The 24,079-nt window shown below is 37.4% G+C and overlaps 2 protein-coding genes across 3 annotated transcripts in view; one reads left to right on the top strand and one right to left on the bottom strand.

The window, feature by feature from the left end:
- Window positions 1-14,417, top strand: part of AGPS (alkylglycerone phosphate synthase) — a 136,963-nt gene extending 122,546 nt beyond the window's left edge. The window contains exon 20 of one of the 2 annotated variants that reach the window (XM_002712307.5): window positions 10,523-14,417. In XM_002712307.5, coding sequence (XP_002712353.2) covers window positions 10,523-10,644 — 122 coding nt within the window. In that variant the 3' untranslated portion in view covers window positions 10,645-14,417. The remainder of the gene's footprint in view (window positions 1-10,522) is intronic. The other variant, XM_070070624.1, reaches the window with a different exon arrangement.
- Window positions 14,418-20,207: 5,790 nt separating this feature from the next.
- On the bottom strand, window positions 20,208-24,030 carry LOC100340749 (intraflagellar transport protein 70B). The gene has a single exon (XM_070070622.1). It carries the CDS (start codon window positions 23,771-23,773, stop codon window positions 21,776-21,778), a length of 1,998 nt encoding a protein of 665 aa, XP_069926723.1. The 5' UTR covers window positions 23,774-24,030; the 3' UTR covers window positions 20,208-21,775.
- Window positions 24,031-24,079: the final 49 nt, after the last annotated feature.

Genomic DNA, 24,079 nt, shown 5'->3' with positions numbered 1-24,079 from the left:
TACAGCCTTTGAAAGAAGTGTATAATTATTCTAAAAATTTATGGGGGGGGGGGGTGACTAGCACTGTGGCTTGGTAGGTTAAGCCTCTGCCTGAGGCACCAGCATCCCATGTGGGTGCCGATTTGAGTCCCTGATGTTCCAGTTCTGATGCAGCTTCCTGCTGATGGCCTGGGAAAGATGTGGAAGATGGCCCAAGTCTTGGTCCCCTAAGCCCACGTGGGAGACACGGAAAAAGCTCTTGGCTCCTGGCTTTGGATCAGCTGAGCTCTGACTGTTGTGGTTATTTGGGAAGTGAACCAGCAGATGGAAGACCCCTCTCTCTGTCTGTAACACTGCCTCTCAAATAAATAAATAAATCTTCTATGTAGTAGAGACTCAGAGAGTATGTTGAGTGCTAAGTGCATGCCCAAGTTCTCAGAATTTCATATTAAAAAGGCAGTAGTCTTATTACTAATATAATTTCAAACATTTAATAACCAAAACCTTGTTTGAATATAGGAGCATACTTATTCATAGAAAGGCTCAATTTATTGCCTATTTCTGGGAAAATGTTAGCAGAGTCAGTTATTCTGAGGAGAGAAGTATACTAAAATAATGTGTGTTTCTCTGAAACTCCACACCACCAGCCATTTTACTGTTGTTCCTCAGATACATAGTATATGTAAGGTTCAATTCAAATTTTATCTTAAAACAAATATAAGTTTGAAAGGCTGAGATAAAGGAAATAAAATGACCTTGAAAAATCTCTGTTGGACTCATTGCTTAGCAATTTTTTAACTAGCTGTGTGACATGACCTTAGAGAAATAATTTCTCTTAGCTTCAGTGTCCTTACCTGCAAAATGAGAATACTAGTTCCTATATCATAAACTGTGATGATGCGTGTAAAACATTGAAAATCCCTTATACATAATAGGTGCTTAGGAAACAATAGTGTATTTCTCCCTCCCTCCCTCCTTTCCTTCCTCCCTCCCTCCCTCTCTTCCTTCCTTCCTCCCTTCCTTCCTTCTTCCCTCCCTCCCTCCCTCCCTCTCTTCCTCCCTCCCTCCCTTCCTTCCTTCCACTTACTTCCTCTTCCTTCCTCTCCTCCTTCCAAATAATAGCAACAGTGTCATGTGAAACTCTGTTTTGTATTTTAAACCTTTATTCTAACCATTGAGAAAAAGGCTGTAATTTATTTGAAAAAAGATCTGTATATCCAAAAATATGATTCAAAATAGTGTTGAAAAAAGTGTTTCTTACTCTCTATAGGAAGGTCTCAATCTGTATGAAAAAAAAATTGCATTTACACTAATGGCTGTGAAATTTGCTGTAGAAAAAATATTTTCATAATAGCTTCTCTAAAGTTAATCATCTAATTTGTAAATTTGAAATGTCACTGCTATTCAAAATAGTTTGATAAAGCAGAAATCCTTCCAATATAAATTTTATATAGTGTATTCACTTGTCCTGGTAATCTTATTCAATGCTAGAGCTTTTGAGAGATCACTTGTTTTTATGCATAGAAAAAAGTTTCTTTGATTTGCATCCTGAATTTAAAATGCAAGTTGACCTCATAGTAGCTTCTTTATTTATTGACCTTCAGGCAGTGTCGTGACACACACACGGTACAGTTTTTGAGTTCCACAGTAGAAGGGCTTGGGGTTAGAAGAATATTGATGCAATTTCTCTTAGAGGGTTTGGCCTGTAATTGTGATTAATAACAGTTGCTTTCACTATCTGGAAACAGACAGGCTGGTTTGTCTGCCTACAATCATGCTGTGATAAATGGAGCTATTTTAACTCTGGTTTTGTGTATCAAAGAAAACAGATGTAGTCTGGAACTGGAGGCTATTGGAAATATAAAGCCTGCTTAACTTAATCTTCATAGTGCTTGTTTTTGTAACTGAGGAGCTGGTCAGTTTAAACAACAAAGTTTATGTCAGCCAGTATTTAATTTCAATTTATGACTTAAGTTTTAAGTTGTTCATTTGCTAAAATTATATCAAAGTCCTTGTCAGGAAGTTGAAAAAAAAAAAAACCTGATTAAGTATAACCAGTCTTAGTTTAAATATTAGTGTCTTTATTTGACCAACATTATTTCTTGTTATAATCACAGGGCAGCTACTCGTAGCTTTTCTGTGTGGTCTCTTTAAAAGTAAAATGAGATTATTCAAAAACTGAGCAAAGTATCTGCTTTTGGGCCATTTATTAAAAACCTAGTATGAAATAAAAGCAATATAGATTGGAAAGACAGAAATAAAACTATCCCTATCTGTAGATGACATGATTGTCTATGTAGAAAACCCTAAGGAATCTGTAAAAACAGAATCAGAAAGATTATACAATATAATATCACATTACAAAAATCAATTGCATTTATGTATATAAATAGCAAACATATAGAAGCCAAAAGAAAATGAAGTAGGCATAAATCTAACATAAAAAAGTACATACTTAGGTATAAATCTGACAAGATATGTACAGGACCTATATTCTGAAAATTCTGTGTTACTGAGGAAATGAATAAAAGAAGATCTAAATAAATGACGAGATACAGTGTTTGTGGGTTGTTGGAGAATGAAACATGTAAAGATGTCAGTTCTCTACAAATTGATCTGTTTAATGCATTTCCTTTCAAAATTTCAACAAGATTTTTTGTGGTATAAAAAGGAGTGTTCTAAAATTTATATGGTCAGGCAAAGGAACTTGATAGCTAAAACAAGTTTTGAGAAAGAAGCATGAAGTGGGAATAATCAGTCTACCTGATTTTTAAGACTTAAATAGCTACAGTAACCAAGACTGTACCTGGCATTGGAGGAGAAACACATAGATCAATGGAATGGAAGAGAGAGCCCAGAAACAGATTCATACAGATATGGTACTGCAACAGTCAGACATGCATAGGCAAAAAAAGAAAAAAAAAATCTTAACCTAAACCTCAGAGCTATTCAAAAATTAATTCAAAGTGATTCAAAGAGAGTAATAAGCTTAAATGTAAAATCTGAAACTTTCAGCAAAGTACCTTAAGAGAAAATCTTCAGGATTTACAATTAAACAAAGTTCTTAGATTGGACACCAGAAGTGCAAAAGCATAAAAGGAAAAATTGATAAACTGGATTTGATCAAAATTAAAAATTTTGCTTTGTGAAGGATTCCAGGAGAAGAATAAAAAAATAGGTCTCAGAGTGGGAGAAAATATGTGCAAAGAGTTTATCCAACAAAAGGCAAATCTGTAATATTTAGAGAATTCTGAAAATTCAGTAGCAAAAGCAAACAATTAAATTGGGAAATGGGCAAAAGACATGAAGAAACATTTCATTGCAGAGGATATACAGATGGCAAATAATCACCAGGGAAATTGTTCAGCATCATTAGCTGTTAGGGAAATGCAAATTAAAACCACAAGAGATAGTACTACACCCATCAGAGTGGCTAAAATAAAAAGTGTGATAGTATCAGATTCTGGCAAGGTTGCAGAGAAAGTGAATCACAGTTATACCATTGAGCATTTGTACCAGAGAAATGAAAATTTATGTTTACATAAAAACCTGTATTTATTCATAGTAGCCCCAAACTGGGAGCAACCCAGATGTCCTTTTAACTGGTGAATGACTACACAAACTGAAATAGCTCCTTTCTATGGAATACTGCTCAGCAGTAAAGAAGAACAAACTGTTGATACATGCAACAACATGCCTGATTCTCTAGAAATGTGTTTCTAAAAGATAATCCCAAAAGATTTCATACCATATAATTTTATTTCTGTAACATTTTAAAGTAGAAGAGTGGTTTCCAGGAGTTGGGAATGGGGCGGGGTGGGGATAAGGCAGAGGCATTGCTACTAATAGGCAACACAGGGATTTAGTGGTGATGGAATTGTTCTATATCTTGACTGCATCAATGTCAATGTCCTGTCTTTAAGTTTATTACATTATTTTCCCATTAAAACCATGTTATAATTAGGTAAAATTGTAAGAAAAGACTGTAAAAGTCAACCCATAGTTTTGCTGTACATTGTTGTTATGGCTGTATCATAAGTTAAACAGATTTGAAAGCCCACAGAAAATCTGTAGCAAGAGTGTATGGATCCCTGTCTCTTCCCTCCCATGAACTACAGATAGTCCAGTCTGAGACAAAAAGGGCAGGCACAACACTGTTTGCTTTGTCTTCCTATGTGCTATACCTTTAGTAGCTCCCACCTCAAGTGTATCTCTCGGAGAGAATAGGTGGCTTGGATAATAAAACTTCTTTTAAGATTCCTGAAGGAAATTTTTCTTCCCACTGATTCTGTGTCTAGGACTCTTATAAGTAGGATGTTTGTTAGTCCGAACTTTCCTATACATTGTTGTTACAGAATTCTTACTGTTTTATAGTTCATTTCATGTGGTTACCAGTTAATCTTGTCAGATATTTTCAAGTGTAAAGTCTGTTAAAAATGACCTTAGGTAAAATTTATTTTTCATGCTATTCTGTAGCTGTGCTGTCAGTAGGCTGTATGTGACTGCTTATTAATGAAAATTAAATAAAATTTAAAATTTGCTTTTTTGGTTGCCCTAGCCACATTTCAAGTGCTCTATATCCACAAGTGGCTAGGTGGCTACTAAACAATACAGATATATCGCATTTCCATCATCCAAAGAACATTCTGTTGAACAGTGCATTGAAACTTTATTTCACATATATTTTCACCCATTGATTAGAAAAATGGCCCTCCAAATTATAACTTAATCTTTTTTTCCTGGTAGACATTAGATTCAAATGTTTTGATGTTAACTTTTAAAATACAATAGCCTGTATCATTTATTACTGATATTCTTACAATAACTTCTGTCTACCACCTTTTCAAGATTTTTTCTCAATTTGATCAATAGCTTTGAATTTAAAGAAAGTTCACCTTGCATGTGACTGTAGGCCATTTATTGCTGATGTGGTCAGTTGTAGCAGTGAACGTAAGTTGTCTTTATGTAAATTCCTTTTACTCCTAGGAGAGACATCGAGAAGCAGATAGGCACCAGTACTCCGCAGTCTCAGCACTGTTGACATTTTTGCCCAGATATTCTTTGTTGTGTGTTGGGAGAAGAGTAGGGAGGGAGGGTGAAGGGGTCCTGTTCATTATAGGGTATTTTGCAGCACTCTCAGGTTCTACCCAGTACCTGCCAATAACATTGTCTCAGTTGTAATAACCAAAAATGTCTTCAGACATTGCTAAATGTCTCCTAGGGGGCAAAATAACTCCAGTTGAGAATAACTGATTCATTCCAAAGAGTCCTAGAGATTTTGAAGGTAATGAGAGTTTGAAGTTCCATGACATAGCTTCTTTTGTCTTAGGCATAGCAGAATAGCCTGTATGTATCCAAGAAATGATGTGAGTATGGGCGATGCAATGTAGATAAAACCAAAGGAAATTTAGATGGGTCCCCTTAGACCTTTGAATCCATATCTCATATGTGAAATGGCTTATGCATAACTGTAGTTCAATACTTACCTTTCATTTCAACTAACATTTATTGAATTTTAACTGTGTGGCAAGTACAGGTAGTTTGTTATGCAACAGGACTACAGAGGTGGATAAAGCATGGCCATAAGCCTTTAAGAAGCATAGAATTTTTTCCATCCTTTTCTCCTATCCAATTAAGTTCCCTGTTCGCTTTCATTAGTCTTTGGTGTATGGGCATTTGATGGCATTTTGGTTTAAATTTCAAGTATGCTAAGCTACTTTCTGTGGACCTACAATAGAATTAGCACTTGATTGTTGTTCTAAAGACAGGTTGAATCCAGCTGTTGTGATCTGTCATCATTGTAATAATTAGAACTTTTTGTTTCATTATCTCTAAAGACCTATTCAATAGTCTGTAAGTGTTTAGAGCTATTGGATAAACTACATAGATGAAATCTTAGCATGAAGAAAACTGGCATTTTAAATATTGACAGCAAGAGAAAAATGTTATAATAATATTGGATTTTGATGGCTTTATTAAAGTCCATAATATCCATGAATTTGACATCGTGATATCAGAATCTTCCTAAGTGGAAAATAAATAAGATAATTTAAAAAATGACTTTTAGTACCTACTGAGCATTAAATTTATTTTCTTTGAAGTTTTGAATAGTCATAGTCCCATCTTATATTCCCTTTAAGGCTGGAGGTTAGCATCCCTCAGCAGGAGATCACTATACACCTCCACTAAACAGAAATGTGCTTTATTTACAACACAGGGAAATGGGCAAGGAAATCATCTCTTCAGGTTGAAATTTCCTTCTGAAGAAACAACATCACAACAGATCACCTTGTAACTCAAAGAATGGAGTGTCCATTGCTCTTAGCTATTCTCATCAGTGTTTAAGAAGTTCTGTACTGCCAGAACCTCATCTGGCGAGAGATTGGATGTCCCTCAAGCACTAGTTCCTTACATAATCTACCAGTAATTTGATCAGATTGATTAAAATCTTGATATACAAAGTGGATGCTCATGTCACTCACAGAAGCAGCTAAGTCTAGATTTTCTTTTTAAATTCTGACCTAGAGGATAGTGCTAAAGAAATATCCAGGATGCCCAAACTAGAGCTTTTAAAAATTCAGTTGTGACCTGGCTTGAGTTCCAGGTTCCTGGCTTTGACCTGGCCTGGCCCAGTATTGGCTGATGACAGGCTTATGAGGAGTGAAATAGCTAGTGGGAGGTTTCTCTGTCTCTGTGCTTTTCAAATAAAATGAAAATACATTTTTAAAAGTACAGTTTTTATAATAATGAGTTAGGTACCTTTTGCTTTAGCTAAATTTGGCTAATCTTTAGTTTTGGTAATCTTCTAAATGTATGGCCCATTGCATAATTTCTTTTTAATAATTCTGTGGTAAATTTTTTTATCTTAAATTCATGGTTCAAAAGTTATAATCTAGCTAAGTAGCTTTGGAACCAGTAAATCGTGGATTTAACCCTCTTGAGATGGGACTGTTTGGTAATTACGTTTCTGCTAAGTCAGCAGTCAGTCCCTTAAACCACAAGGAAGAGCTCTAGATAATATTAAGGGATTAGGCTGGTCACATGTCCACATTTTCCTCACACAATGTCACCTCCTTCTCTGCCCCTCGCATCCACTTCTGTTCCTTTTCTTATCTCATTGATCATACCAGAAAGTGCTTTCTTCCTCAGATCTGTCAGCTCCCAGAGGAGAAAGAATATAGAGCCTGTGATTTAAGAGACTACCCTTGAAAGTTTGTTTTCTCTGTTATTAAAAAAATTTTTAATGGACTATGTGTACATATTGTGGAAGAACTCAAACTTGTTTTCTCTGGTCTGTGCATTCTAATGCTTTTACTAGAAATTAAATTGTAAAATTGGTGAACTCTTTATTTTAAACAGAAAGAATTTCATCCTTTTTTTTCCCCCTAATGTTTAGTATTTGACCTTTTTTTTTTTTTGCATCTTGTAAAATGTACCTGTGATTCTTTAAATACCTGGCTTATATACTTTGGTTTTCTATGTGTGGAATAATAGCAAATTGTGAAATATTACAGGATCCCTATCTGGTTTTCAACGATGGCAGACGTGGCTTTTTGTAGCTTTAGTGTTTATTCTTAGGCTAGGGTAATACTTCTGTCAAAGGAATATCAATATGTCCTTAGAATTGTATCTACAAATCCCATTGAATCTGTTAAAAACTAACTGAAAATTAAAATTAAAAATTTTTTTTTAAAAAGTGAAAGGAATGTGCTTGGGTCCATGTTCATGAATACCCCACGTTGGGTAATCCCAGTCTAGAGAGATGAGGAAGCGCCTGTGGTATGAATGCCTTTTCAGTGGATAACTATCCCTTCCATGGTACTCATTCCTTTTCCCCTCCTCTAGTAAGGTGTACTGCATAAGGGACAGGCTATCATTTTTTTCCTTTTTTGAAAAAAGCTCTACAGATATTTAAGCAACCATTATGTAGTTGCATACACAGTGTGTTGCTCATGTACAGGTCTGTATAGTCAACTAATTTCTGAATGCCTAGCAGTGCAAGTGAGGACTCTACAGAGGACATCATTGCCATTGATAGCTCTGGAATAGGAGTCTTCTACTTTGAAGTGCGTTTCTTTCTTAGGATTAGAAGCTATGGTGTTTTGTTCTTGTTTTAATTTATTGCTGTATCTGAGGCAGCGAGAGAAGTTCTCCAAAACCTCAAGACATTTCCAATAATTGTCTTGTTATTAGATCACAATGAGTGATTTTACTTCAACGATTTTCTCTCTGTACCCTTGTCCTACAATGTAATTGACTTAAATTGTTAAGCAAAAACAGTAATTTCTGGTCTCTTTAATGCATAAGCTGATTGCTGACCCCAGTTCAGATTTGGTTATCAGTAGCAGAAAGACTCATAGACTTCTGCCACCAACGGGTTAAATTCTTTCACCAAATATGTTTATGAGGGCCCACAACTATGTCAGCGATACTGCCTTTTTTTTTCTTTTAACTTTCTAGTTCACTAATCAAATGTATGTTAGATTGATTATTGTAAAAGTATAAACCATAGAAAATTTGACAAGATAGATGTGTAAATTATCCTTCTGACAGAACTAATGATGCACTCCAAGCACCTTCTGTTTTCCAGCGCTTGGTGAGCAACTTCATTAAATATGCAGTGGCTGTTGGGTGGCTTCTCAGATGATGGTTCAGTTCCTTGTGGAATTGCATTATTACAAGAGGTGTAAAACCAGGCAGACAAGCTAGCTGTTGGGCATCCTGCTGAGGTTCTAATGTGCTCCATCTTGTTGGAGCAGTTGTTTGCAGTCTTTTCAGGACAATTACATCCATAACCACAGGACGCATTCAGTGAAACTATATTACAGATAACAGTGGAGACTGGCATTGACTGCTCTTCAGCCCTCTCTTGAGCTGCCTCAGTATCGGGAGTTTTAGTGATACAGTAATGCTACTCTGCCACTCACAGAGTACGTGCTGGATTTTTTTTTTCATCCTGAGAAGCAAATCTGGAAACACTGATTTTTAACTTTTTAAAATTATTTTAAATCATAGAATATTAGAGTTCAGAAGACTTTATAGATCCTAATCTATTTGCACATCAGAAAACCGAGGCAGAAGTAGTCTTGGGTTGCCCCTTAGGGAGATAGAGGGTTCTGGTGGAGCATGGTAGAGATTGCATGAGTAAGAATTTGCATTGTTGAGCTTCAGCTTTAAAGGTTTTTAAAACTTTTTGTTTTAAATTTAAGATTTTTTTTCCTTTTCTGAACTGCATTTCCCTTTCTGTTAATGCCAGCAACAGTTTTTTTTTTTTTAATTTCTAAAATCCAAGCAGAAGTATTCTGTTTTCTGAGGATATCACACTATTTATTATTTTGATGACAATTGGATGATTTCCTGGCAAACTGGACACAAAAGCTGGTTTGAGCTGAGCTTGAACTGGTAGTTAAGGTTTCTGAAAGGCAGATGATGTGATATATCACTGCAGCCTGATAAATGGGAGTGCATTTTAGAGTGACAGCCCGAATACTTTAATGAAAAAAGGTTTCCCACTTCAGTTGGCCAATTAAATCACTGTTGATGACTTTGGATCAGTAATGAACATTTGTGGAAAATGACCATTTGAATGCAATTATTACAGTAATACATTTGTTTAAGAAATACTAACTGCAAGTAATTCTCGCTGTAAATTAGAAGATTTACCCATTTTGCCATAGATAAATCAGCATACTGTCTTGATTTTTAATGCTAAAGCAAGTTGACAGTTAAATTCTTTTATAGATTAAGTACATATGCTTTCTTAGAAAAACTGTGCTTAGAAAAGTTTAGGTTTTTCAATGAGTGTCTTTTAAAATATAATTTACACTACTAACCATTATGCACTTCATTATTCTCAGAATAAATTAGCAAGAATTAGAAACAAAGAGTGGGGACGTTATGTAGTATATAAAAGCAAGCTATTAAGTTTAAGATGGATTAGGCATATAATTTATTTAGTGTCAAAAACATCTCTATTGGGAGAAGGTAGTATTTGAGAAGATGCAAATTTGTTTAAAAGTACTATGAAAACAAAAATGGAAATATTTATAACTAAATTGTTCACATCTTCTTTTTAAAGCTTTTGTTGTGTCTTAAAGTATTTAATGGAAATATATCCTGTAATTTCTTTTGCTAAGTTTACCTAACACATTCATGTCAGTATGGTATTAAGATTCTTAAGTTCATTTTCTCTGAAACTTTGGCATGTTTGGTAGTTAGGAAGGGGGTGGCTCTTTTGAAATGATTGCTTTTCTCATTTTGTTACTTGTAAAATGGGCTGTAATCTCAGTCCAAGCTTCTTTCAATCTCCATTTCATAGTTTACAGAGAAAGGAGACACCGTGGAGCATGGACTTCCCCTGGGAATACATTGGGCTTAATGAGCTTGATAGTCTGGTGGGCTCAATAAATCAAATAAAGCAAAACACTTCTCATTTTTGAATAAAAGCATTTATCACACAGTGTTTGTTCACTCATGGTCACAAGATTGATTGGTTCCCAACATCATAGTATATATTGAAGCATTTTTGATTTTGTTTTTCCAGTGGGCAAGTTACGGAAGCAGTGGCTAAAGGAAAGTATCTCTGACGTCGGCTTTGGGATGCTGAAGTCTGTCAAGGAGTACGTGGACCCCAATAACATCTTTGGAAACAGAAACCTTTTATAAATCCTTTAGAATCATTATGGAAAATGTCACTTTTTTGTTTTTTAAAGTCTTCAACTATGGTTATACCAGTAATCAAATATATCATGGACTATATTTTGGCTACATTTGTTTGTTGGTTTAAAATAAGTTTGTTTTCCTTCTGTAGTTTGTTTTGTTTCCACATCTGCGGATTGACAGATGGTATTCCTAAATCTCTCACTGTAGGCATCAGTTTACGGCCAACCGGTTGTCATTTCAAATATTAAGTAGCTCAAGGCTGCCAGTTATTTCAGAGGAAGATGCTGCTGGCTGTTTTGTACTGAAGCTTCCTCTTGGGGAACAAAGACAGATTTGGTATCATCTATCGCTTATCTAGCCTCTTTTTAGAACAATGTTTCTAGAAGCAGATATCTAGGGAAGGATTCCACTGAGGAGTGTTTGTGTGTGTGTGTGTGTGTTTTTAAGAGCATATTCTGTTGTGAGTAGGCCAGTAAGGGAGGATGCTCATGAAAGAACATAGGCAACATGTTACTTAGGACTTGGTTAGTGCTGTAAGGTGCTTGGCCTACAGTTTTCTTTGAAATTAGTATACAGTTACAAAATCTTAAATCATCAGTGAACCAGTTACTCTGTTCTCCTTGTTTCTGTTGCTACTGAGGGATGAGTTGTATTTGTATCACTGAGATAACCCAAGATTATGTCCTACTTCACTCATTCTATATTTTGTGAGAAAAGCCAACTTACCATCATTGTCCATGAAGAACAGGTTTACCATGAAGTGAATGCCTCCGTTTAACCTAGAGTCCTCACGTTTCTGATTTTACTTCCTTGTTGCTGAACTGCAGAAGCATCTATCACAGGAGCACATGGAAGATCCCTTACACTTAACGTCTCCAGTTGAAAGAATTGTTTGGCTAAAGAACAGTCATTGTTCAGCTATTAATTTCGAAAGACTTAACAGTTTCAATGACAAAAAGACAAAAATCTTTTTTTTTTAAATTAGCCCAAACAACATGATACATTTTCATTATAAAAGTAAAGTTTTGATTTAGTTTTTAATAATGGTTTAATGCCTTTTTTGAATTACTGGTTTAACCTAAATTTTAAAAAATGTAATGTATTAATGCATATACCATAATCAAAAGTTTGAAATATCCTATTTCTTAAATAATGAGATCATTAATCACATTTAGCAAACATTTTTACATCCAAACTTGGATATTAAAATAAGTGAAATGCTTACTTTGAATCACTGTCAGAGTTCATGATTCACATTTTGAGATGGATTCTTTTCTTAATGCAATACCTAACTTTTGATAATTTTTTAAAATTAATATTTGATCATATATAAGTCAACATGCAGACGATCCTTTTAAAGGACACACTGTCTGTCTATGTAGCAACAGCTCCAAAGTCTTTTTGGGCCGTTTGATACCTTTTATATCTGAAGTAGCCTTAACCAGAAAAGTGAAAATTTAAAATTGACAAAATGATATTTTTAAGACTTCAAAATTATAATTTTTAACTATTAAAATTGGCCTCAAGCTAATAAACTTAAATCTGTAAGCAAATTAAAATTAAATATTAGTTTAGCAACAAAAACTAAATATTTATTTTTTAGATGCTGCCTCTCTTCATTGTGATTTATTTTTAATTATAAAATGTCCAGCAAATCTTTGCTTAAAGCCCTTGATATTTGAAATTGTGTGACACTTGATGAGAAAATTGCCTCTAGAATTATAAAATTCTCAGCTTTCTAAAATGCTTCTATTCATGAAGGTAATTTCTCTAATCGGTGATCAAAATGTAAAATTTAACAAGGTACTAATATCTCACTGGAAGTGTATACATGTTTCTGAATAGTTTTTTTTTTTAATAAAACAAATTCATAAACAGATCCACTCCTTTGCATGTGATTGTTACATTCTTTCCCAGGGAGCTTGGATTTCAATAACCTCAGCAATCCGTATTTAATATTAGGAAGCTATAAGTGTAACACCTGAGATCCTTATATTCACTATTCTTTATCAGCATTATGGAAATCACTGCATTAGGTCTATTTCTTTTTCCCATGTATGCAGGACTCCCCAGCCATGATTTTATAATGGTGACTGCATTATATAGTTCACATCATTTCTACAGGGATCACATTAAAACACAAGAACCTTCATCTGTACTGTTTTCACTCTGATTTATCAAATCAGAAAGCCTTCCCCCCACTTTCACACACCCACTTCTGGGAGGTGCCTCAGTATAGACTTCCAGTCTGTGGAGGACTGAGCTCATGAATATGCACAGAAGCACTTAAACCAGGCCTCTTCTGAAGTATCTGAAAATGGCTTCATAAAGTTAAAGCCAGGAGAACAGTGTTTATGTGAGGCTTCTTATCTCATTTTGAGTATGTTGATTTAAAATTTTTTAAGTCTGTAGCCTATTTAGTTTTCAGTATTGCATAATACTGACTTCACTTTCTTAAAGTTGTATTTATAATGTTTTACTTAAGTTTGATGATGTCACATTTGGGTTGGGGTTTCCCTGGGAATGGGAACTTGCTGCTAGTGAGAGATGATTTTGAATACTAAAGATAATATGAACAGGCTTTATTGACCCTTAGAGAAAATGTTGCCTTAATGTTTGGTGCAATTTATAGTAATATGTCAGTGAATTTTTGGTAACCTGAGCTAAGTAACTTGAGCTTTTTTAGTTTAGTAAGAGTTGTGAGAAGCCACATGTTTATTGTGCCCAGGATTGTACCACAAGGAAAGAGAATTAAATTCTTTTTCCCTTCTGAAGAATTGGGAATTTTCTTCCTAAAAGTGCTTATATATTATAGTACTGTTACTTAAAAATTATTATGAAACTGGAAGCCTTTTGGTGTGCCTAAGTTGATACATTTTGAAAAAACAAGTGCAGTAAAGGATGAGCTTCCATCAGTGTGTATTATACCAGATACAGATGGTTGCAAGGACACCTTCCCCCCCCCCCCCAGAATACTGTATGAATAATTGCTAAATCCTAGCTTGCAGTTTTGAAAATGCCTCTTGCATGTTGGCCCATGAGATTTTTCTCTTAATGTATTCTTTCACAGCTGCTTAACCATGGATGATCAGCAGAACTGTAATCCCAACCAGAAGTGTGATCCTTTGGCTTTTCAGATGAGGCCGGATTTGCTTGCACTTCTGTTCTACATAATTGTTGGAACACATTTGTTTACTCTGGGTTGATTCACAAATTCCATGTGCTGGTGCTTGAGGCAGTCAAATGGGATACTGTGGGAGGCATATCTGTATTTTAAGAAACACTGAGACAGGAGTTAAGGACAGGTTTAATAATTTTGATTTACCACTTAATCTTTAGCAACTTTGGTTTTAATCAGGGCTTAGCTCATGGTAGGAGAAAAGTGGAAAATGTCAAGTACCAGATGAGGATGGAAGAATCTGCAGTGTTTCTCCTTTGGCTTTATGAGCTATGGAAGTGTGGCTTTGCTCAAGGCTTCGTGTTCCCAAATGAGCCATATGTCAATATATTCACTTAATTCTTACTAATTTCAGTTTCCTGAAACAGAGACAACTTATACATTGATGTTGAAACCCAGAAAGTGTAAAAGGTTTACTTAAACTGTTGAAATATAGTGTCTGATATGAAGGATGTAAGTTACTCAGCTTTCTGTTCCCTAAGCCAGTGTTTGTCTTCAGTGTGAAATTTAACTGTACAAAGTACTTGTAATGTCAAGAGAATATAGAAACATATTATTAATAAAATGGACCTGGGTCTAAGAATTCTTTTTCCTTTAAGGGGAGTGTGAAGTGGTTTATTCTTCTCTTTGCATATGGGTTTTTCTTTCAACTTTAGTTTTTCATCTTCATATTTACACTGATTTGGAAATAAAAAATTATTTTTATAATTTTATTGATGTAGCATGATCAAATACAACTTACAAATCCCTTTGGCTGTATTGCTGAAAATATTGTTAACTAGATTTTATTAGATTCTAATTATTTTTTAAGTCAATAGTATATTCCCAGGAGGTGTTAGTCTTCTATCAATGTGAAGCATCCCCTTTTCAATCTTGAAAGACTTTCAAGAATGAGCACTGTTGTGCTCTTCTAACCACAACAATTAATTTCTTCAACAAGAGTAAGGACCACTGGTATATAGAACATTCGAGCCAAAGAACCATCACAGAATTCAGTAACTTTAGTTCTGTGAACATGAAATGATTTCTTTTTTTAGTTCCCAAGGGAGATTATTTTATATATTTTCATAAGGAAGAGAGATAATATATTAAATGTCATTAAGAACATTTTTCAGGAACTCTGAATTCCAAATCTGAAAAAGAAAGAAAAAATTCATTTTCATTTGAATTTCTAAGCTACATATGTACATGTTTTTAAGGCATCTTACTGTTAGCAGTGTTTTCCATGGATACCACAAGCACCCCATGAAACATGTTCTTAATTCTTGAAGGAATCATATTCACATATCCGAAAAGGATGTAATACTTGTGTTGGTATATGGTTTCTGTAGTTAGTTTTTGAGCTACTCAAACAATATCCCTCCCAAAAGTTCACAGTGCCTTGTTGGGAGCTTCTTTTTTCCATGAAATAGCAATTTAAAATGAGTAGGAGAGGATGTCTTTAAAGACAGTTTATCAGTTCATGGATATGCCTCTTCAAGAACATATCAGGAATTAAGTAGTTGTAGAACACTGATAAGCCTTTCCACAGTTGGTTTGGATCATCATCTAGCATATTCAACTATTTATGTGGTAGACCCGTACTCTCATATATGCATCTATGGGATTTGTACCCACTTTCCATTCCTACATTTTCATTTTACTGTCCTAACCTTGTGGCCCTGAGCTGTAGCCATTTGGATGGCCATTGAGACATTCTCCACCTGCTTCTGGATGTCAGCTCCCAACTCCCCAGAGTGGAGTCTGGGAGCAGAGATTCTATTCCTTATATTGTGTCAGTCCTTTTTTGTGTGATGGTGCCTTCAGAATAATGACTATTTCTGTTCCTGGACAATGATAAATCTTAGGAGATATTTGTGTAGGTTATAATAATTTTTGTCCCTTTTTTACCAAGCCTGTGAAATACTTTGACTCTGATACAACTTGACTTGAATAATGTCTTATCCTGAGTCTTCCTCTAAGGCAGTACTTACTCCTGCCAGTACTGTAGTAATCTTTTGGGAACTACATGTGGGTAAGCCCTTGTGTGTAAGCCATTATACTGCTGTAACTGATGCATACAAGCAATTCTCCACATTTATAATCTAAAAGTGGATATGTAGTGGGAAGGAAAATTCCTGAGAGATTCCAGCATAGCTTTGTCAATTCAGACTGAGCCATACTGTTTTCCACAAGGGCTCACACATAATCTCTATACTGTGCTTTCCGTGTATGTTCAGATTCTCGTTTTACTGGCTTTTCTAGACTGTACTGTCTATAAGCAAATGCCCATGTGTGATTTTTAAGATGTGCTGGGAACAAATAAAACAGTACCAAAACCACTCTTTGTTACAGAAATCGTTGTTTATTTCATCTTGATTCCCCTAAACCTTTGTTGATGTGTCATGCTGTACTCTGAGTAAATGGGATACACTCTGTACTCATCAGCAGCCTCTCTACTAGTGAAGGACATGGAACAGAGAGTGATTTCTTACCTGCCTGTGGCTTCCACAATGGAGGCATGGTGGTAGCCATCTAGGCTCTGAAATGGCTGAAGACCAGACCTTTGAACTCTATCTTACATGGTCCATTTCGATAATCACTAGTTACACTGAGATTTTAGCTTTTCTATTTAAAGAAAGCAATTTCTTGCCCAGCTTATTTAAGCTCAGATTTAATGAACCTTAGAAATCATCTCATTCTATTACATTTTACATAATTGCTACCCAACTGTCCCTATCCTCTGGGCCACAAACACAGAACCAGTTCTCTGAATATTTGCTATGACCAAATGGGATTTACTTCCTTTGCAAGAAGCTTCTTCCATGTTAAAATCTTAAGGAATTAGGAAATTTTTTTTATTAGACTGAAGTCTGTTTCTGTCTTCTACTCATAAGTACAACTCTGCCTTCCGTAGTTTATAAGGGATTGTCCCATTGCTTTAAGGCAGCCCTTAAAGATGGGTTTCCTGTTCCCCTGGATTCTTTCCAGTCAGCCTTTGCACCTGTCTTTTCTACACTGGCCTCCATTTTAATCCTCCACGTGTACCTGTTTGATGTTTTAAAAGGGATATATCTAGGCCTGAATATAAATCTTCAACATAGTACCCATGCGTGCCCAGTCCAGTCAGCTAACAAAGGCATTTTTGGTGTGCATTGCACTGTCAGCCCAAGCTGAAGTTGAATTTAATAAAGGTGGTCTTTTCCGCACGTGACGTTTTGAGTGCATCTCCCCAGAGGCTTCTTTTGTTTCTTTTTTAAGATTTACTCATCCATTTGAACAGCAAAGTTACACAGATGGAGAGAAAGAGAGATCTTCCATCCACTGTTTTATTCCCCCAAATTGCTGCAATGGCTGAAGCTGGGCCAGGTGGAAGCCAGGAGCCCCAAACTCTATCCAGATCCACCATGTGGGTGGCAGGGGTCCAAGCACTTGGGAAATCCTCTGCTGTCTTCCCAGGCACATTAGCAAGGAGCTGGACTGGAAGTGGAACAGCCAGTACTTGAACCTGTGCCCATGTGGGATGCCGGCATCACAGGCAGTGGTTTAACCCGCTGTGCCACAACGCCAGCCCCAGAAGCTGCTTTTGAAAGCCTCCATTTCTTGTTTGTCTTTATTAATGTTTGTTTCTTTATCAGGTTTAGTTCCAGATTTTCAAAATTGTAGGCTGTTGATTCTTGATTCTCAATTCAATGCCTTTGGTGCTGGCTGCTTCACTGAACCAGGCTCTGTGTGTTGGGTGACCATGAAGCATATAGGATTTTTGCTTTTTAAAGGCGATTATTAGTATCTTCTACAAAAGGGTATGAATGGAGTAAATGAGTCTCCTCCAACCACAGAATGGAAGCTGCTGCCTTTGTGACCAAATATTACAGCAATGCAAGAGATGCTTTTGCCTTAGATACTGTCTCTTCTATAAATGTTTAAGCCATAATGTCCTGCACTGATGAGTTGATTTTTTTAATGAAACTCATAAAGGAAGTACTGTATCTGATGGACTTAATAAATTTTCATTTTTCAAACTTTATACTCTTCAACACTTAAAAATGTAAGACAGCCTGTTTCTGTAAGCCATACATCATCCATAGAGACTGGAAGTTGAAAAATCTTTAAAAATTTTAAAACATTATATCATAAGTTCAAAACAAACTATAGTCTTTGGACAGTTACAATTCCTTAAAACTACTACTAAGAAAGTTACTGCTCAAGGATTTGAACTACATTAGGGAATTCAAAAAGTTACATTTGTGAGGTTGGCTTTTAAAGTTAGTGAAAAAGAATTCAATGATTATACACATTTTCCATGAACTTTCTGATATCTCTTCATAGCTTATATTTAGAATAAAGTGTAAACTCTGGTGGTTACAGCCACAGGGTTATGTAGTCAAACAAGCAAGGACCCAGTTACTGGCTCAGTAGAAAAATCAGCTGTTTGACTACAAAATATCGCTTTAGTCCTACAGGTCAGCTAGGTGTGAGTCAGCTAGTGAATGGTGAGTAATAGGCTGCAAGTCACACTAACGGCAGGAAGCTCCTGGAGCGTGGGGGTGGGGACAGTGCAGAGAATACCCTCAGAAAAGATCAGCGTGGTGCTCTGGCCGCAGCACGCCGGCCGCTGCGGCCATTGGAGGGTGAACCAACGGCAAAGGAAGACCTTTCTCTCTGTCTCTCTCACTGTCCACTCTGCCTGTCAAAAAAATAAAAATAAAAAAATAAAAATAATAAAAAGCCACAACCTCTCGAATACTTCCCCATCATCCATGGTCGTTAAGAAGGAACCTAAAACCAAAAACTATTGGAAAGTGCTGATCTTCACCTGCAACGAAAAGTTTCTCTTTGGGATATTATCCTTTCAAAGTTAAGTTCTTGAGTTAGGCACTGCTTTCCTGGAGTCAGGCTCACAGCACTGCTAACCCTGAATGTAGAAATGAGCCTAGGTAAGGACTGTGGGGCAAAGCACTGAGATTACTCCCTTAACACTTCTTCTCCAAGGCATTCACCCTTTTTTATCTTGCATTTCCTAATAAGTTTGGGAATCTACCCCACAGCCCTGTATAAACAAATCATTCTAACCTTGAGCCAAAGCTATCATTATTCTTTATGGCTTCTGTCTCAGGAGCCCCTCTAAGCCTAATGTATGTCATCTCTCCTATGATATCACCCTTCCTATCATCTCACTGCTGATGACGTATGCATCTCCATCCCCACAGTCCATCTCAGGCGTCTGCTCCTCACAAGTGGGTCAGAATTAGCCACTACACACTTGACTTCACTGATGGTATTAGTGCCAACATCATGCCATAGCTGAGGTGACATTCCAAGAGGGATGGTGTCATGTTACTGATGAGAGGAGTCTCTGAGCTTGGGGGAGTTCTGCACATACAGATCAAGATCTCGTGCTGATCTTGTCTGAGAAATCAGATACAGCGTCTGTGTACAAACACATGCTGATGTTCTGTATATGCATATGTCGGGACCAAGGGGTTGACTAAGATTACAAAGTACTGGATTTAATAATTGACCTCTTTAAAACAATTTTTCAGATATTAAGAAATGCCAAATGAGTAGAAGCTTTAGAAATAGAAATCTCACTTTTAGTCAAGCAAATTGTTCTGAGCACTTAATACTCTCTAGGACACTGATGGGGAACGTTTTCTCTGCCAAGGGCCATCTGGATATTTATACACCATTCACAGGCCAGGCAAACTTATCAACTTAAAATTAACTTGCTATGGATTTACTGAAGTTCAAATGCTGCCTGTGGTTGCCTTGGCAGAGCCAGACCAAATACAGCCTGAAGCTAATATGGGGTCATTGTAAAATCCCATGCCTTTTCAAAACAAGAAGCAAAGCAGAGTACTTTGCACATGAATAAAAAAAAAGTGTATATCCTAAAAGTAAAGGACAGTAAGTGCCTGGGGAGTTGAGATGCCCTCAACTCTCCAAGCCAGGCTCCTCCAGGCCTCAGCATTAGGTCTATGGACTCAAAGTCTCAGGAGACTTTGCTGTAGCCAGCAGTTATCTGAATCCAGTTGGTGCCTTTCTGGAGAGCCCAGGTAAGGAAGGGTGTAAATGCTATGATTGGCCTTTGTTCTGGTAGGAGCAGTCAGGGTCTCCTGATGCATTACTAATGGCAGGAAATCCCAGCTGCCCAGCAGCAAAGGGTTAAAAACTGTTCTGAAAAGCGTCTTATGTTCTAAAAGCTAAATTACACCTACACACATACATTCAAACCACAACCATACAGCACCTGGGTAAACAAATGGTAGCCAAATAAAGGCCAAGCCATTTACAAAAGGGAATCTGGAAAACATTTGTTTTTGGACAGTTTACATTACATACACACACACACACACACACACATACACGAAAAAAGTTTTGAAAAATAGGAAAAAAATTTTAACGTGGATGTTGAAAATAAGATTTCACTTTATTTACTTCTCCAAAGTAAAGGGGTTATGGAGATTGAGAGGGACACAGAGCTACTGCACCAACATTTTTTTTAGTTCAGAAGTTTTTGAAGAACTGTTCCCAGACAGAATGTGGCTCTGGGATACACTGAAGAGGTCATTAAACTTTGATGATTCTCCATACATGGGATTAAAGCATCACTATGATGGCAGCTCAGATAATTAACACTAAACATGGCAAAAATTCAAAACCATTGTACTTCAAAGTCAAATTTTCTAATCCAATAGAATTGAACAACCAGCAGTCATGCTACAGAGGAACTATGCTGAACATACTTCATCTGGGTATCCATGTAGCTAAATGGTTTCTTCATGCTGGAAAAACATAAGCAGTTCATTATGACTGGGGTTCCTTATCTACCAGAAAGAAAGCTATTAAGTTGGAACCAAATTTCCAGTTTTTAGGTAAAAAAATTCTAGAATCAGAAATGATTGAAGCCAGTATTTTTTATTTTTCCTAAGTGAGGTCAAAATGGGGTTACATCTATGAAGTGAAAGGATAAGGAGTAGAAAAATATTAAAGCTCTTGCAGGGTTCAGAAAACAAAATACCTGACCAGAATGAGTGAGGTTCACAATGGGAACTCAACCAGAATTTATGAACTGGAAACTAGCATTATGAATCTAAGATATAATGACCTTTTCATTAATTATAGGGGTAGGGAAGGAGTTTGGTGGGTTATGGGCCATGTAGCCATGTGATTACAACACAATAACAACTCTAGCATATCCTAAATTACAAACACAAAGGTAGGAATTAAGATATCAGTTTTTAGTACCTGTGCTGTTAGTCACTATTAAAAATAAATGAAAATAATGAAAAACAATGATAGTACTTATTCATGTATTCATATTATTAACAAGTTGGGCAAAAGCAAACAATGAAATATGTTTTCATGATAATTGCTTTTTGTCTCTACACCATAGCACCATAATTTTATTAAGGATACAAGATTTCCCAATGAATCTTGCACACTAAAAAATTCATTTATAGCACAAGGAATCTTGATTAGAAAAGCATTATGTTGCACTGGAAAAACACTATTCTAAACTCTACATAAAACATACACATTACAAATTAATATATTAATGAGGGTAAGCTGTTAAACACACAATCCCTGAAATGATTATTAAACATCTAAAGTCTTATACATTAATTACTACTGATTTCTGGACTTAATGGAGCCTACTACCAGTTGATGTAACCCTTGTGCAATGACCCTTAAAGATGAATAAAAACCTACATGATACAGGAGGGGAAGCAGCCATTACAAGTTCTAACAAACACAGCATTCATCAATTTTGAATTTTTCCTGGGGTAAAGTTCTTACATTATTTCACTGTGTGGTAGATTTAACTCAAAGCTTTATCTAATATTTTTGTTATAATTCTAAGGAGTACAAAATTCAAAATGTAAAAATATAAAGATGCCAAAAGCTAAGCAGAGATATTATAGTGCAAGATGTACAAAACAGAGCCATTATAATAAAAGCCATTATCAGCCATTACTATGTATTCCAACCTATAATCTCATAAATCAAAGCTCTTAACTGTCTGGATTCATATGTGACTGTATTCTTTCCAATATGCATTCTTTCTTCTTCCAGGGGTTGTTCTATAACAGCAGGTATGTTTTTGCCAAAAAGTTCACAGTGTTCTAGAAATTGGATACATTCTTGAATAACACTGTCACGTAGCATGATTGTGTGTTTTGACATGTTTTCTAATAAGGACAGGAAGCATCTCTTGGCATAAAACCAGGTATCAGTGCCCAGTTTTTTATTATAAGGTTCCAAGCTTTTGATAACTCGAGAAATGCCAAAATCATAATTTCCTTTGGCACAATAAAGTGTTCCTATCACCAAATTCACAATACACAGATGATAGGTTTTCTTGTCTGGGTCATCATAGGAGAGCTGCTCTTCCTCCTTCTCAATCTTCCTCATCAACTCTTCAGCTTCTTCATTTTGACTTGTCATGATATAGGAAACACAGAGGTTAGCTAAAACAACAGCACTGACATTGAGGATGTTATCATAATGCTTCTTAACTATGGGCTCATAAAATCCAATGGCTTCTTTGTACTTGTTTTCCTGCATGAACAGAACATGAGCAACATTCAGCTTCCACACGTCATGGTCATTACAGAATTCCACAGATTTGCGGAAGATCTTTTCCACCATTGAATAATTTTCAAGGTTCCAGTAGATTTTTGCTTGAGCCATCAACACCGGAATGTACTTCTCAAGGGTGTCGTCATATTCATTCACTGCTTTTTTGATCCCTTCCTCGTCTCTGTTGTGTCTTGCTTCCTGTACCTGTTTGGTGAGTCTCCGGAGCTGTTCGGTCAGCATCCCCGCTAGTCCATCCAGCTTAACGAAAGCTTCATCAGGAGCTGTCTGGCAAGTGATCATGGCGTCCAGAAAGTCATAGAGGTAGGGTGTGAGGAACTTGTAAGTCAAATGGGCATTTTCTGCCAAGACATCTGCAGCCAGGTCAAAATACTCATATTTACAGTAGAGCAGCAACAGGTTGCCAAAAGTCTCTGGGGGGAAGGGGTTCTGTTGGAGCAAAAACTGGAGCTTTTCAAACCCTTCCGTAGGCTTGGCATCCATGTTCATTAGTGCCTGGTTGTGCAGGGTCACAGGGTCCAACTCTTCCTCTGCCCTAGGAGGCATGTCAGTGAGGGCTTCCTGAGCCGCTTCATAGTTTTTCAGCTGGTATTCTATGGCTGCCTTGAGGTTGAAGGCTTCTACCAAAGCAGTCTGGTGGAGAACTAAAGTGTTGCCAACACTGCGGATATCAATGCCCTCGGTGGTCATGCCCACACCCAGCTCGGGATGCTGGCGGATGCCACGCTCAATAATGTCAGCGATGTGCTTCAGTGCCGGCGCATAGTGCCGGCTGCTGTAATAGGCCAAAGCCAGGTTGTAAGAAAGGTCAGGCTGGTAGCCCAAGGCCTGCAGGGCCGCAAAGAACTTGGAACATGCAGCTTCATACTGCCCTTCCTTGTAGAGCAAACAACCCAGGTTGACCTGGCCATCGGGATCGTTCTCTCCCCCTCCCTCCTCTCCGCCTTCCCCACTGAGCAGCTGCTCCACCAGGCTCCTGGCCCCTGGCAGATCACCCTCGCTGTACTTGATGGCAGCCTGCAGGCGGAGGACCCGGTTGTGGTAGGCGGGGTTGTCCAGCAGGAGGAAGGCGACCCGGGTGGCGTCCGGAAACAGGCAGGCCTTGTACAGGGCCTGGGCCTGGTACAGGCGGTACTGCTCGAGCTCTGGGTGCAGCTGGCTCAGCTGCTCATAGCACTCGGCGGCCAGCGCGAACTCCTGCAGGCGGTAGTAGCAGTAGCCCAGCAGCGACAGGCCGGCGCGGCTCTTCGGGCTGCGCTGCAGCTCCCCGCCCAGCAGCTGCACCGCCTCGGCGTAGCGAGAATCCCGGATGAGCCGGTACACGACCGCGGTGAACTCCCCATCCGGAATCTGCGAGCCGCTCAGGCCCGCCATAACTGCCCAGTTCGTTTTGTGAACTTGTTACCACGGCAACACAGCAACCGGAAGCGGAAGTCTTTTCGGAGATGACTTGGCAGCGGAAGGACTCCGTTCAGAATAAACAATAACCATCTGATGTGTCTCTCAGTGTCCCACATTCTGTTCGTAGACTCAGTACTGGCGAGTTGTGTGAGTCATGCAGGGGAAAAGAAAGACCTCCGTGCCGTTCAGAGGCGGAAGTTTACATTCCGGCATGCACCGTTCCCGTCGCGGTGCCGCTCGGGATGTGGCCGCGCAGCATGCTGGGAGGCGTAGTCTCAG

This window comes from Oryctolagus cuniculus, chromosome 3 (genome assembly GCF_964237555.1).
Source record: "Oryctolagus cuniculus chromosome 3, mOryCun1.1, whole genome shotgun sequence".
Lineage (NCBI taxonomy): Eukaryota > Metazoa > Chordata > Mammalia > Lagomorpha > Leporidae > Oryctolagus > Oryctolagus cuniculus.
The sequence above is the reverse complement of the archived record's forward strand: the minus strand, read 5'-3'. Positions and strand labels throughout refer to the sequence as shown.

Bases quoted from the DNA above. Each gene is read 5' to 3' on its own strand.
- LOC100340749 (XM_070070622.1), bottom strand. From the start codon at position 23,773: ATGGCGGGCCTGAGCGGCTCGCAGATTCCGGATGGGGAGTTCACCGCG.